Here is a 16,231-nt window from a genome sequence, read left to right as displayed (position 1 = left end):
TGAAGGAAAGAAAACCGAGAAGTGTGCCTGCCTACTTTAGGAATGCTGGTTTTTGTTAAACCTTGGGTGCAATGATACATTGTGCTAGTAAGGAACCCATGTAAATAAGCTAACTCAAAAGGGTTGGACTAGCGTAAAAACAAAACATGGATGAGGCACTAATACAGAATGACCATAGTGTTATCAAGGAGGCTCACACCGTTACTTCAGAGAGCACCAGGTGTATAAAGAAGGACAGAGTTAGAGAAGTGGAAGGGGTGCATCAACCTTAGAAATGTTGCTGTTACATAAATCTCTCTCACACACACACACACACACACACACACACACACACACACACACACACACACACACACACACACACACACACACACACACACACACACACACACACCACTGTTATTCTTAAGCACAAGATGTTATCCAGACCTTAGACTGGATATATTGTATTTACTCCTATTTTTTCCCGAATAAAACTGCTTTTTTTAAATTAGAATTGTTCTTGTGCTGGGGTAACCACTGAGAGCTGCTCCTGTAGACAATGATGGAGAGGCAGAAGTGGGGGTAAAAGGTCCCCAGCCTACGGCATTTGATGAGGCATGGGGCAGGAGATGCTCATTCTGAATAAAGCCTACCGCGATGCCAGCTAGTGACATGGAGAAAGACAAATTGCCATGATTTGTGTGCACAGGCCCTAGCACAATGGGGCCCAAATTTCAGGCAGAGCCCTCAGTGCTATAATAAGCCATGTGTATTTATGATGATGTTGTAGTGTATACTTCATAATACTAATTTAAATATAGTTGATTCTGGGCAACTTCTGTCAACGTGTTGTGTAATAGTAAAAAAGATTTGTAATAAAAATGTACAACATATTTTACAGTGAATATTTTCAGTTGTATAGTAGTTTGCAAAGAGCTTTCTGATTCTTTGAGAAGGAAAGCACTACACAAAGAGCTAATCATTGTAATTACTTGCGTGTGGAAACGAAACAGTCCTTTTCTGGAATAACTGCTGCAATCTGCTAATTAGTCGGATGTACTAGGACTAATTCACCTATATGAGGAAAAACTATGACTGAGTCCTGCCTTTGTACTTTACCTTGAGAATAAAATCTCTGGGAAATGCTTAGTTTAAAGTTTTCTGCACAAAGAGGAAGCTTTTTTAAGAGTATAGTCATTTCCTAAGGCCTGATCCCACAAGCACTTACCAAGCATAGTTCTAACTGCTAGGAGCGCTCTCAGGCTAGCAAGCACTATGCATAGTGGCAAGAGTTTGCAGAACCAGGCTCCCGCAGGGGATATCCACTCAGGGGCGAATCCCTGGCCCCACTGAAGTCAAATGGAAATTTTGCCACTGACTTCACTGGAGCCAGAATTTCACCTCAAGTATCCATGTGAGTAAAGCACAAATGAGTGGAGGGCTGAGGCCCACCCCCGCAACAACAGGCCAGGATAGAGAGCTACTGTGCAGCCCCTATTCTAGCCTGTGAGCTAGAACAGCTATTGCTTCTCCACCTAGATGCAGTGGGTCCTGGGGCTCTTCCCCTGGTCCACCCGCAACCTGCCACAATATGGCCTTCTACATCAGCCATGCAGGGCTGCTGCAGAGACCCTGCCTGTGGCATGAGGGATATAGATGCATCCTCCGTGCAGCTCTCTCTCCCACATTCCCTATACAGGGCCAGAGGCCATCTCACTGCACCAGGGTAAAATTTCACCATTTTTTATTAGGAAATATACAGACCAGCATAAATAATTAATCTCACCATTGAAAGCTGATATCTACTACTGTGGAGCAATGTAGCTTTCTACATAATACATCTCCTTTTTAAAAAAAACAGTTTCTAAAAGCTACGTCAGCAAGTTAGACAATGTGACTGGAAGAATAGTCCAATGGTTAATGCAGCTGCCTGGGACTTAGGAGACCTAGGTTCAATTATTTTTTCTTGTATAATCTTGGGCTAAGGATCCTCCTTGTGCGACAGCTCCCCATTTGTAAAATAGGGATGATAGTATTGCCCCACTCAGAGAGCTGTTGCAAGGATAAGTACATGAAAATTGTGAGGAGTTCAGATACCACACGACTGGGGGCCAGTAAATACACACCTAATTCTAGACTGAATGAGTGAAAAGAAAGTCATCTCCCCCAACCCATGTTACTCATTATACTGAGTAACAAGCAGTCAACAGCACTGGAATACACGTACCATTTCTTTGAATGCGCTTTCAATAGCTCCAGTAACAAGGCTCTCATGCTGGATCTTCTTCTCTGTAAAGAAGCGTGTTGGAGGGGTGTTGGGTGAGCCCGGAGCCCCAACCCCCCCACGCAGGGAGGCTGCCCTGGTTAGAGTTCTGCTGTTAGCGACCATGCTTTCTGGCTCCTCTCCCAGGCAGGTTGGGGGAAGGATTGCAGAGTTCTTCAGGATCTCCACAATCTCCTGCAGCTGCTCCACAATATGGTGATGAAGCAGTCTGGATGCTACAACAGCTGCCCCAGATCCAGCATGTCCGTCAAACAGTGACCAGTAGTACAAATTGATGCCATCATTTTCCTGTTTATGAGAAGAAGAAAATCACAATGTACACAGTTATCAGTGTTGTCAGTGACCCTAGCACAACTGACAGGTCAGCTACAGTCGTTAAGGTGCAACTAACTGTTCCATGATACAAAGAGTAGGTTTCTTTCTGGAAAGGAGAAATGTGTCATGTCACTCGGCTTTCCCCCCACCCCCCTTCCCCTTCTGAAAAGGCTGATAAATTTACAGTCTTTAACATGCTGCACCAAACATGTGCAGGAGGCACAACTAGTCTGGGATAGGAGGCTAGTTAAACATGCACTCTATCCTTGCTTTCCCTCTCCCTTGTGAATGACAAATGGGCCACTTGCAGTGAGGCTAGATACTTCTGCATTGTTTCACTCAAATGCAACTTTTCAGTTCTCATTGTGGAGATAAACGTATCAAATCTCAATTCTTTGCTGCTTCCATCAGTTTGCTGGTTTATAAGTTTACATTCTCTTTTGGTAAGGTAAAGGCACTGCTGGGCATAAACTGGCACATAACTTCATATCGTCACATCCTGCATGTTCTCTGCAAGTCACACGGCAGTAAAAGACGGTTACTCACCTTTGTAACTGTTGTTCTTCGAGATGTGTTGCTCACATCCATTCCAGTTAGGTGTGCGCGCCGCGCGTGCACGTTCGTCGGAAACTTTTTTACCCTAGCAACTCCAGTGGGCCGGCAGTTCGCCCCCTGGAGTGGCGCCGCCATGGCGCTCAATATATATCCCTGCCGGCCCACCCGCTCCTCAGTTCCTTCTTGCCGGCTACTCCGACAGTGGGGAAGGAGGGCGGGTGTGGAATGGATGTGAGCAACACATCTCGAAGAACAACAGTTACAAAGGTGAGTAACCGTCTTTTCTTCTTCGAGTGATTGCTCACATCCATTCCGGTTAGGTGAATCCCAAGCCATACCTAGGCGGTGGGGTCGGAGTGAGAAGTCGCGGCATGGAGCACTGCAGATCTGAAGGTCGCATCCTCTCTTGACTGCTGGACCAGGGCGTAGTGGGAAGCAAAGGTGTGGACCGATGACCAGGTCGCTGCCCGACAGATTTCCTGGATGGGCACATGGGCGAGGAAAGCCAGCGACGACGCCTGCGCCCTGGTAGAATGCGCAGTCACACGGCCCGTAGGGACATGGGCCAAGTCATAGCAGGTCCTGATACAGGACGTTACCCATGAGGATAACCTCTGGGAGGAGATAGGAAGCCCCTTCATGCGGTCCGCTACCGCCATGAAAAGCTGGGGGGATTTGCGGAAGGGCCTGGTCCTCTCCACGTAGAACGCGAGAGCCCTACGGACATCAAGCGAGTGGAGCTGCTGCTCCCTGCCTGAGGAGTGAGGTTTTGGGAAAAAAACCGGAAGGAATATCTCTTGGCTGATGTGGAAGGACGAGACTACCTTGGGGAGAAAGGCAGGGTGTGGCCTCAGCTGCACCTTATCTTTGTGGAAGACTGTATACGGGGGGTCTACCACAAGAGCCCGGAGTTCCGACACCCGCCTAGCTGAGGTGATAGCTACTAAAAAGGCAGTCTTCCAAGAGAGGTAAAGCAGGGAGCAAGTAGCTAACGGCTCAAAGGGGGGTCCCATGAGCCGAGACAACACCAAGTTAAGATCCCAGGTAGGAGCAGGGAGTCGGACGTTAGGGTATAAACGTTCCAGACCCTTAAGGAATCTAGACACCGTCGGGTGAGAAAAAACAGAGCGACCATCCGCACCCGGGTGAAAGGTGGAGATAGCTGCCAGGTGGACTCGCAACGACGATATCGCCAGACCCTGCTGTTTGAGGGACCAAACGTAGTCTAAGATATTGGCCACCGAAACTTCCATAGGGCGGAGATTTCTCTCCACGCACCAACAGGAGAAACGCTTCCACTTGGCCGAATATGTCGCTCTCGTGGAAGGCTTCCTGCTGCCCAAAAGCACCTCCCTCACCGGTGTGGAGCAACGCAGCTCAGAGCCGGTCAGCCACGCAGGAACCACGCCGCTAGATGCAGCGACTGCAGGTCCGGGTGACAGAGGGTCCCGTGCTCCTGGGTAATCAGGTCCGGGTGAAGGGGCAGGGGAACTGGGTCGGCTATGGCCAGGTCCAGCAGCATGGGGTACCAATGTTGCCTGGGCCACGCCGGGGCTACCATGATCACGCGAGCCCTGTCCCTGCGCACCTTCAGAAGGACCCTGTGGACCAGTGGGAACGGGGGAAACGCGTAGTACAAGTGGGTCGACCACGGAATAAGGAAGGCATCCGCTATCGACCCGGGCTCCCTGCCCTGAAAGGAGCAGAATGCCTGGCACTTCTTGTTCCCCCCGGACGCGAAGAGGTCCACACGGGGATAACCCCACCTCTGGAAGATGGAGAGGGCGACGTCCGGGCGAAGGGACCACTCGTGCAACAGGAAGGATCTGCTCAAGCGATCCGCCAGCGTGTTCCGTACTCCGGGGAGGAAGGAAGCCGTGAGGTGAATGGAGTGGGCTACACAAAAGTCCCAGAGTCGCATCGCCTCGTGACACAGGGAGAGGATCTGGTGCCGCCTTGCTTGTTGATATAGTACATGGTCGTCGTGTTGTCGGTAAACACCGCGACACAACGACCTTGAAGCTGATGGCAGAACGTTTGACAAGCAAGGCGGACTGCTCTCAACTCCCGCATGTTGATGTGCAACCCCACCTCCTTCGGGGACCACAGGCCCTGCGTTCTCAGGGTTCCCAGGTGGGCCCCCCAGCCTAAATCTGAGGCATCCGTTGTCAGGGACACCGAGGGCTGAGGTGGGTGGAAAGGGAGCCCCGCACATAGCACGGACTGGTCCAGCCACCAGTCGAGAGAATCTAACACCCCTTGGGGGATCGTGACCAGCATGTCTAGCGGCTGTCTTGCCGGCCGGTAATGATCGATGAGCCACAACTGGAGGGGCCTCATGCGGAGCCGAGCGTAACCGGTCACAAAGGTGCAAGCCGCCATGTGGCCTAACAGGGCTAGACATGTCCACATTGATGTCAAGGGGGCTGCCCGCAGTCGTTGAACGATCGCCGACAATGCCTGGAACCTCTGCAACGGCAGCAGAGCCCTGGCCACAGTGGCGTCTAGGACGGCCCCGATGAACTCCACCCTCTGCGTGGGGATCAGGGTGGACTTGTCCATGTTTATCAAGAGGCCCAAAGTAGCAAACAGGCCGGTGATCACGCGGACATGGCTGCAAACTTGCCGTTCCGACGTGCCCCGAATTAACCAATCGTCTAGGTAAGGGAACACGTGGATACGACTGCGTCGAAGATGTGCCACAACAACTGCCATGCATTTTGTAAATACCCTCGGGGCCGTAGAAAGGCCAAATGGGAGGACTGCAAACTGGAAATGAAGGGGGCCCACCACGAAACGAAGGAAACGTCTGTGGTGTGGCCAAATGGCAATGTGAAAATACGCGTCCTGCATGTCGAGGGCGGCGTACCAGTCTCCCGGATCCAGGGATGGGATAATGGTCCCCAGGGATACCATGCGGAACTTCAACTTCACCAGGTACTTGTTGAGCTCTCGCAAGTCGAGGATAGGCCTGAGGCCTCCCTTGGCCTTGGGGATCAGAAAAGTAACGGGAATAAAACCCCTTGCCTTTCTCGTTTTCCGGAACCGCCTCTATAGCTCCTTTGCTGAGGAGCGTCTGTACCTCCCGCCGAAGGAATTGCTCGTGAGAGGGGTCCCTAAAGAGGGACGAGGAAGGGGGGTGGGAAGGAGGAAATGATACAAACTGCAGGCGGTATCCCGTCTGCACCGTGCGTAAGACCCAGCGGTCCGATGTTATTTGGGTCCACGCCGGGAGGAAAAACGAAAGGCGGTTGGAAAACGGGGGGGAAGGATCCGTGGGGGAAACTGTTACTGCGCCCGAGGGCGCACCTTCAAAATGAAGGCTTGGGTCCAGGCGGGGGCTTAGAGGAGCCTTGGTTCTGCCCCCCTTGGTTCCCCGAATGCCTGCGCCTTCCATTCCTGCCACGGCGCCTATTAAGGTCCTGCCGTTGGCGGAACTGGGAATATGGCCTGCGCTGCTGTTGTTGCTGTGGCCGGAAGGGTCTGCGTTGCGTTCCCGGTGTGTGCATCCCGAGGGAGCGCATAATGACCCGATTGTCCTTCAGACTCTTAAGTCTGGGGTCTGTCTTTTCGGAAAACAGGCCCTGGCCTTCGAATGGGAGGTCCTGGATGGTATGTTGGAGCTCCGGAGGAAGGCCAGAGACCTGCAGCCAGGAGATGCGGCGCCCCCGCATCGTTACCCCCGACGCGAGGGTGCGGGCAGCCGAGTCTGCAGCGTCCAAAGAAGCTTGCAAAGATGTACGTGCAACCTTCTTGCCCTCATCTAAGATGGCTGCAAATTCCTGGCGGGCGTCTTGCGGCAGCAGCTCTTTAAATTTGTCTGCTGCCACCCAGGAGTTGAAAGCGTACCTGCTGAGCAGGGCTTGCTGGTTCGAAACCCTGAGCTGCAGCGCCCCAGCCGAGTATACTTTACGTCCAAGGAGGTCCATTCGCCTGGCCTCCCTGGATTTGGGGGCTGGAGCTTCCTGCCCATGACGCTCTCTGTCATTTACCGATTGTACCACCAGGGAACACGGTGTCGGGTGTATATGGAGATACTCATAGCCTTTAGAGGGGGCCATGTACTTCCTCTCGACGCCCCTCGCCGTAGGGGGGATGGAGGCCGGTGACTGCCAGATGGTATTGGCATAGGCCTGGATGGTCCTTATGAAGGGTAGGGCGACCCTGGTGGGAGCATCCGATGAGAGGATGGTAACAATCGGATCCTCTATGTCCGAGACCTCCTCGGCTTGTAAGCTCAGATTCTGAGCTACTTGCCTGAGGAGGTCTTGGTGCGCCCTGAGATCCAGCGGGGGGGGGGGCTACTGGAGGAGGTACCAGCCACCGCTTCATCAGGGGAGGAGGATGAGGAGACCCCCGGCAAGAGAGTGTCTAAGGGGGGGTCTCCCTCGGCCCTCGCCTCTGTCTCAGGAGCCAGAGCGGAGTCTTGCTGCTTGGACCCCTCTTCCCCATCCGGGGAGGGAGGGGGGCGAGACAACGAGGCCTCCGGCACCCTGTGCTCCGCCGTCGCAGGCCTAGCAGGAAGCTGCTGGGGCCCCTGGGCTTGATGGTATGCCCAGGGTGTCCAAAACCCCCACTGCTGCGGGCCTTGGTCGTGTTGTGGCGGGTCGTGAAAGAGCGCCGCCTGCCGGTCGGTGCCCAGCGCATACCCGCTGTCCGTTTGTGAGGAGACCGACGGCTGTCTAGAAGGCCACGGCGGGGCCGACCCTGGCTGGTAAGGGTCTGCGCGGGTCGGCAGGGACGATCTTCTCGGTGCCGGGGATCGGTACCGGGAGTCATAGCGGTGCCGGGATCGGGACCGGGTTCTGTCTCGGTGCCGGGATCTGGACCGGTACCGGCCGCCGCTTCGGTACCGGCCGCCGCTTCGGTGCCGGGATCGGGACCGGGACCTGCCACCAGCTCGGTGCCGGGAGGTCGACCGGGACCTGCCACCAGCTCGGTGCCGGGAGGTCGACCGGTGCGGCGAGTGACGGCGGGACTGGCTCCTGGAGTCACGGTGCCGGCATCGGCGGCTGGAGTCCGACCGCGACCGCCTTGAGGTCGACCGGTGCCGCGAGTGCGACCGGTACCGCCGAGGAGAGCGGTGCCGGGACTGCGAGCGGCGATGAGATCTCGACCTGCCGTGACGTCGGGACCTGGACCGCGAGCGCGAGTCTCGAGATGGTGCCGATATCATGGGCTTGCCTCTAGACATGACCCGAACCGGAGGTACCGGGGGTGGCAGCTGAGTAGGCTCAGTCAAGGCAATGAGGTCCCGTGCCGAGGCGAAGGTCTCCGGCATGGATGGGGCCAATATCTCAACCCCAGATCTCATGGGGGAGCTTGGCGGCACCGGACTCGACGGACCCGCCGGGCCCGGAGTCGACGGTGCCGGCGGCGCCGCGGCCGATGTTGAGGCCGGGCGCTCCAGTCGGGTCTGCCTGGCCGGAGTAGCAGACTTCGACGGTCTTGGTTCTGCCCCCGGTGCCGGAGAAGGTCGGTGCCAGGGAGTCTTTTCGGTGCCGGTGCGATCCGGTGCCGGCGCCGAGATCACGGCCTGCGAAGCCGCCGGGTCAAGTGCCGCCTCCATAAGGAGAGTCCGGAGTCTTTGATCTCTCTCCTTCTTTGTCCTTGGCTTAAAAGCCTTGCAGATGCGGCACTTGTCTGATCTGTGCGATTCCCCCAGGCACTTCAGGCACGCGTCGTGGGGGTCGCTGGTAGGCATAGGCTTCTTGCAGGCCGCACACTGCTTGAAGCCCGGCGAACCAGGCATGAGCCCGGTGCCGGGTGCCGGGAAGGGCTAAAGCCCCCGGCAAACAACTATTTACAACCTATCTACACTTAATTACTTAACAATCTAACTAACAACTATAACAATAACGAGAGATAACAAGGAGAGCTAGGGACGTGGAGGACAGCTATGCCGCGCTCCACAGTTCCAACGACCGACACGGCGGTAAGAAGGAACTGAGGAGCGGGTGGGCCAGCAGGGATATATATTGAGCGCCATGGCAGCGCCACTCCAGGGGGCGACCTGCCGGCCCACTGGAGTTGCTAGGGTAAAAAAGTTTCCGATGAACGTGCACGCGCGGCGCGCACCCCTAACTGGAATGGATGTGAGCAATCACTCGAAGAAGAATATATATTTCTCAGATCTTTTTCTCTTTTTAAAAAATGAATATGATAGAAAAATATAGCAATGAGAAAATTGTGCTCCTAAGTCACTTCAGCACTTCTGAAAATCCCACCCTAAAACCACCACTCAGCACAGCGCTTCAGCATGTGCTTAATATTAAATCTCATTGAAGTCAACAGGACCTAAGCACCTGTGTATGTGTTTTGCTGACTTGGGGCTTAATTTAAATTGACAGACACCCACAGGCAATGTGATTATAGCAACAGACACTGCTGTGATAGAGATTTCATTCTGTCACAAAGGACAAAAAAATCCACCTCCACCCCACAACAAACCAGCACAAGGCCTACACACAGCTTAAGTTCCATAGGATTTGTTCTGGCTTGCTACACCAGGATGAATTTTTACCCAAAATAAACAATGAGTCAAGGAGCACCAAGATGCAAGGAAGGCCATATGAAAAACAAAACACTTAGGTAATTTCTCAGAGGTGTGTCACAAATCAGCATGTCAAGGAAGGGCAGTCAATATGAGCTACTACATCCTAATCTTAGCACAAAATCCCCTTTGCAATATCACATGGTTACCCCATCACCGTAAATTCTTGCAACTCAAAATGCTAATGAGCTCTATTGCACGAACTAACATTTCATTATTAATCCTAATGTTGTTCTAGTGGCGTGCATCTTTCAAGACATGAATTATAAAATGATTAAGTAAACCTCTCTCTATCTGGTTACCTTCCCCAGACCCGAAGAAGAACCCTGTGAAGCTCAAAAGATTGTCCCCTTGCACCAACAGAAGTTGGTCCAATAAAAGATATTACCTCACCTACCTTGTCTTTTTCTAACTATGACTTCTTTTAGTTTAACAAAACACGATGAGGGCCATACTTACAGAATGGGGGACTGCTTCCTGTAAGGTAGTGACTGAAAAGGACTTAGTGGTCAATAGTGGACACGCAAACCAACACAAGCGCCCAGTGCAATGTTGTCACAAAAAGGGTTAACGCAACCCTTTATGCAGGACCGGCGCCAGGGTTTCTTGCGCTCTAGGCGCACGGCCATTTCGCTGCCCCCCGCGCTGATCTCGCAGCTCCGGTGGAACTGCCACAGTCATTCCTGCGGAGGGTCCATTGGTCTGCGGCTCCGGTGGAGCTGCCGCAATCATTCCTGCGGAGGGTCTGTTGGTCCGTGGTTCCGGTGGAGCTGCCGCAAGCATGCATGCGGGTGGTCCACCGGAGCCGCGGGAGCAGCTGACCGTCCGCAGGCATGACTGTGGCAGCTCCACCAGAGCCGTGGACCAACGGACCCTCCGCTGGCATGCCTGCAGCAGGTCAACCGGAGCCGCCTGCCGCCCCCCTGGCAAAATGCTGCCCCCCCCCCATAATCCTGGCACCCTAGATGACTGCCTAGGCTGCCTAAATAGTAGCGCTGGCCCTGTCTTTATGTACAAGGAGGGGAGAGGGCAGTACGAGTAGAGAAGTGATATTACCTCTGTGTACAGCATTGATGAAACCCATACTGGAATACTGAATCCAGTTCTGGTGTCCACATTTTAAAAAGGGATTTTGAAAACTAGGGAAGGTGCCAAAAAGAGCCACAAAAACAATTACAGGGCTAGAGAAAATGCCATATAGTGAGACATCTGAAGAGCTCAATCTGTTTAGCTTATCAAAAAGAAGACAGAGAGGTGACTTGATTACAGTGTATAAGTATGTTCAAGGGGAGGAAAAAAACCCTGATACCAGAAGGTGCTTTAATCTAGAGGAGAAAGGCATAACAAGAACACATGGATGGAAGCTGAATCCATACAAATTCAAATGAGAAATAAGGCACACATTTTTATCACGCAGGGTGATTGACCATGGGAACAAACTATCAAGGGAGTTGATGGATTCTCCAATCTCTTGATATCTTCAAATCAAGGCTGGCTGCCTTTCTGAAAGATATGCTTTAGCCAAATGCAAGGTAGGCTTTAGTCAAACCAAAGTTATGGGGTTCAGTACAGGGATAACTGGGCAAAATTTAATGGTGTATGATATACAGGAGGTCAGATTAGATGAGCTAATGGCCCCTTCTGGCCTTAAATTCAAGATATCTGTGAAAGCAGCATCCCATCCAATCTCATTAACTAGAAACATGGGGTGAAATTCAGGCATCTTTGGCTTCAGCGGCACCAAAATTTGACCCATTTCTTAGAATTACTCAAAATTCACACTAGTGCTGGTTGAATCAATTCTTTCAAGCTGTTTTTCCACAGAAAATTGGGTTATTGTCTGACTGAAATTTTTCACCAAAAGTGTCTGCTTACTTTGGAAAAATTTGAAATTTTGTAAAAAACAAAAATTCCCAAACTCAAAATATTTCTATTCAAAATGGTGCTGTTGGCTCATGCGAGTTGTAGTTTGAGTTACTTATGCTCCCATTCTCCTCTGTGGGCCTGGCTCTCTGGCTGGACTATAATTTCCCATGAAGTACCGTGGCCAGTGACCCCTATCACAGATGCCCTTCCCTCACAAAGAGAGGAGAAAGTGGTGCATCGTGGAAGATGCAGTCCGGCCAAAGAACCCATCCCACAGAGGAGAGCATAAGGCACCTGCACTATAACTCGCATGAGACTAGGTGCCTCCATTTTTGAATAAAAATACTTGTTTTTCAGCTGAAGTATTTTGATGTTTGATATTCCAAAAAGTTTAGAGGGTTTTGTCAAAATTTTCAGCAGAAGCCACTCCCCCCCCCCCTCCTCTGTTTAAGGAAGGCTCTTGCTGGTCAGAGGGGGCACTATGCCAGCATGGCTCTCTGGTTCTGTCAGCAGCGCTTCTTCTGTAGAAGTAGTATTCTCTGGACAAGTGGCCCTCCCTGGGTTAGGAAGAGAGCCTGAATGAGTCAGCGTACACACACATTTCCTCTGTCTCTCACTTGCTCACTTATGCACCTAACTCCTTCAATACTCATTTCCTGTGTCCCAGCTGGGTGCATAGTCACCAGGCTCTGCCTCAGGATCAGGGAGAACAGGTGGCACTCCTAACCCAGCTGCAGCTCACACACTCCTTATCCCCCTTGTCACCAATAACTATGGGAAGAGGAAGGAATAGTATCATCCACAGACATGCATGCCATCAGCAGGGCTACAAAACAGATGAAATTAACTCAGTTTCTTAAAGATCTTGCTCTTGGGGCTGCTCCAGCCAAGAGCCTCAACTTCACCAGAGCAGGGAAGAGAATCAACTTCCTCTTAACCGGGCGGCATGGATGGGGCAGACATAGCTGCTCTAACCCTATCTCCCTAAGCTGCCCACATGAGAGATCACTCACTGAGGTCCAGTACTGATTTACCCCTGCACCCCCTGAGGCAGCACAGCCGACCACGGGCCCCCTTTGCAGTATAATAAAGTATCAGATACCAGAAATCCCTGACAAACAAAATATTTACCCATGCCATGCCCCTAGCAACAGTAAATGAATTTGGAATGATGAAGCTTATCCATTCTAACTTGGCAGGCAGCATGGGGCAGTGGAGGGGACACTGAGCACTCAGGAGACCAGGGTTCCAGTCCAAGCCTCCCTCTAGCATGCCGTGGGACCCTGGGCAAGTTATCTCACCTTTCTGCGCCTGTTTCCCCTTCCACACCTTGTCTATCTAGACAGTAAACTCTACAGCACAGAGTCTCTCTCTCTCTCACACACACACACACACACACACACACACACACACACACACACACACACACACACACAGAGAAAAAAGAGTGGCCAGTCTGTTGGGGCCCTGGTCTCACCTGGGGCCTCTAGGTGCTGCTGTAATGGAAGTAATGAGAACTTCAATGAATTCTATTAAACAAAATAATATGTTTTAGTTTGGGGCTAGAGGAGACGTGGAACACATGGCTACCTACTGGCAATCTTTCCTGAGAGGGGACAGGCAAGAAATCATGAGACACTCCCATTATATTAATTTATTTTTAAAGAACAATTTTAAAAGGCTCCTTTTAAAGAAAGAAAATTTGTTTTTAGCTTGTGATGCCTCTCAGAATATGCAAGTACAGGAAGAGGGATGGTCCCATGACAAGGACATTACATGGGACTTTGAAGCCCAGGTTGTTTTTGGCTCCTCCACGAATTTTCCTTGTGACACTGAGCAAATCTCTTAGGGTCTGTCTACACCAGCAAGTTTCTGCACCACAAGTTATACCACTTCTATTAAAACCTTGGAATTCAACTGCTGATGCATATCCACACTGTGCTCCTTGTGATGCTGGAGCACATCCACATTAGCAGCTCTTAGAACGGCAAAGACAGCAGTGCATTGTGGTAGCTATCCCATGGTGCAACTGGCTGCAGGGTGCTTTGGGAAGGGTTTGCAATGCCTCATCAGCAGGCACAGTGTCACATGATGCAGGTTTCCCAATCCCATTGTTCCATAGGCATCCTACTACATTGCCAGCTGCTTTTCAACTGATGGGCGGAGGGAAGGAGGAAGAGGGACTGTGTGTGTGTGGGGGGGACGGGGACGACACAGAGTGTCAGCATGCTGTCTTGTAAGTTCAGATAATGGCAGGAAGCAATCAGTCCTGAGGCAGGGGGAGCGGAAACCCCCGACATCAGCCCCTCCCCAGGCTCTCTGCACAGCACACTCTCTCTCTCTCACACCCCCCACCCCTGGGTTCAACAGCACGTGCATCCCACATTAATGGTTTGCTTTGTGTCCCAGAGCAGATCAGCACAACATGCAAAGGCCGTCAAACGGTACTTTGAAAAGGAAGGAGCGCATTTCTCCATGGCAGCCGAGTTCAAAACAATGAGCAGAGCGGTCACTTGCTGCATTATGGGACAGCTCCGGAGGCCAATTAAAGCGCAGAAAGCAAACCAGTGTCTACACTAGTAATACAGTGCTGGAGCCTCTGTGCAAATAGCCTTATGACTCTTAGCGAGGTGGTTTTTTTGCAGCACTTCAACTGAGGAATTTCTGCGCACAAAGTGGCTTGACAGTGTGTTCCTGTCTGCAGTCTGAGCACAAAAAGCTGCTTTACTATGCATAAACTTGCCAGTGTACACGAGCCCTTACTCTTTGCCTCAGTTCCCCACCTGTAAAGTGAGAATAATGGTAGTTCCCTACAATAGAGAGGTGTGAAGATCAAAATATTGAAGATTGTGAGACATTCAGATATTACGGTAATGAGGGCTAAAAAAATACTTTCTGCTGCTGCTGCTTAGTGACTTGGTCACATATTTTTTTATTTCAGTGGCAGTCACAAAGCAAAGCTTTGAGTAGCCAGAATGGCTAGCCAATTGTTTTTGTGACGGGACAGTGAAGCGCACAGTTCACAATTTTTTTCCCCGTGAAATTAGCTTTAAAAATATCAGTTCAGTCTGTTGCATTCTATAAAGTAACTGTTTCTCAATCCGGCCTATCCCCCTCTACTTCTTGTTTGGCTGGTCAGAGTCCTTCAACTGGAAATTTAATTAATCAAAACATTAATAATAATAATAATAATAATAATAATAATAATATAAAAAAATCTAAATTATGTCTTTTTTAAATTTGGGAAGGATGCAGATCTCTGACTAGGCACTGGAGAAATAATAATAATAATAATAATAAGCAGGCATCTCACTGCACTGAATCCCAAAATGCATTTCTACTCTGCTGTGAAATGTCATCAGCTTCAGGCTCTGCTGCTACTGGATGTGGCTGAAAACTAGAACAGCAGTCTCCTGGTTTTGTAATTATAAAATAAATTAATTTTGACCTTTTAAAAATATACAGGCTTTAGAGATGTGGCCTCTGTTTTTAAGAAAGCAACAAAGAGTCATATGAGAGAATGCATGTATTTGCACAATAAGAACTTGAATCACTGACAAAAATCATGCAGTACACAGCAACACAATTTGGGGCAAACTTTCAGGCAGGCTGGAAACTGGCCTCCCATTGCAGATGAAATGCAGGTGCAAATCTCAATAGTTGGATATCCAACTACTTGATTAGCACCTGCAATCTGGTATTTAGAAATGTATTCTTTAGAAATGGTTCCTGCAATGAATCATAAGTGCAATAAAATGCACCCAATTTTTTTCCAAAGGCACCCTCAAAATGCAAGCTGGACCATTGAAAATATATACCTGTGGGTCTAACAATAAAACAGAAGTGGGCCAGTTGTCATCTTCACTAACCAAATGGTTTGTGAAACACTTTCTGATGTCACAAATAGCACATACACTAGGCATTGTTGTGCAACGAACCTTAAGTCAGACAAAAAATAGATACTCTTTGAAACTGGATGTGCATGAATGACACTACGGTATTAACCAATCAAAATTATCCTGCTTTAAGTGAATATTGTCTCATATTAGTGAATTATAAGTACTAATATTACATCCTGCATTCTGACTGGTCAGCAACCATGGCAACATCCTCACACAATATAATAGGTTGGAACTTGTTTTATTTACTTAACTGTATCTAATATCGTCAGGGCACTCTCTCCTCCCCACAGATGCTGACAATCCAAAACACAGAATTTAATGATATTTTAATATAGTTTCTAAGTATAATCTTTGCAATTAAAACAAATGCCCAATCTGGGATCAAACCTAATTAAGTATTTCCTTTAGGATCAGGCTTTTGGATTCTTTTTCGTCTTCTGCTTTTGCTGTTTTGTCAATTTTATTTTAAAAAAAAATGCTAATTTCCTTTTCCCAGGTTTCCTTGCTTTTTGTGGGCAAAAAAGTAGCCTTGCATCTCTTTCTTGCTTCTCCTCCTCTGTATAGCCCCACCTACCTCCTCCTCCATCTCTTGGGAGGCTCTAACTTTATAGCTCAGCTTTGAGGAATTGGGTCCCAGTCCTTCAAGCTGATGCACATAGGCAGCTTCCTGTCCCCATGCAGAGCCCCACTGATTTCAATGGGGCTCCCCCATGTGGACAGACTCCCACAAGTGTGAAAACAGCTTGCAGGATCAGGGACCTAGTGAAGTGCTTC

General features: G+C 50.2%; 1 protein-coding gene across 1 annotated transcript in view; it reads right to left on the bottom strand.

Annotated features, from left to right (window-relative positions):
• The window catches only part of PPM1H (protein phosphatase, Mg2+/Mn2+ dependent 1H), a 223,599-nt gene that overhangs the window by 98,117 nt on the left and 109,251 nt on the right, over positions 1–16,231 (bottom strand). The window contains exon 3 of the mRNA XM_030548855.1: positions 2,210–2,554. Coding sequence (XP_030404715.1) covers positions 2,210–2,554 — 345 coding nt within the window. The remainder of the gene's footprint in view (positions 1–2,209; positions 2,555–16,231) is intronic.

Source organism: Gopherus evgoodei, chromosome 1 (assembly GCF_007399415.2).
Source record: "Gopherus evgoodei ecotype Sinaloan lineage chromosome 1, rGopEvg1_v1.p, whole genome shotgun sequence".
In the NCBI taxonomy this organism is placed as follows: Eukaryota; Metazoa; Chordata; order Testudines; family Testudinidae; genus Gopherus; species Gopherus evgoodei.
Note: the sequence above shows the minus strand (reverse complement) of the source record. Positions and strands in the feature narration are given on the sequence as shown.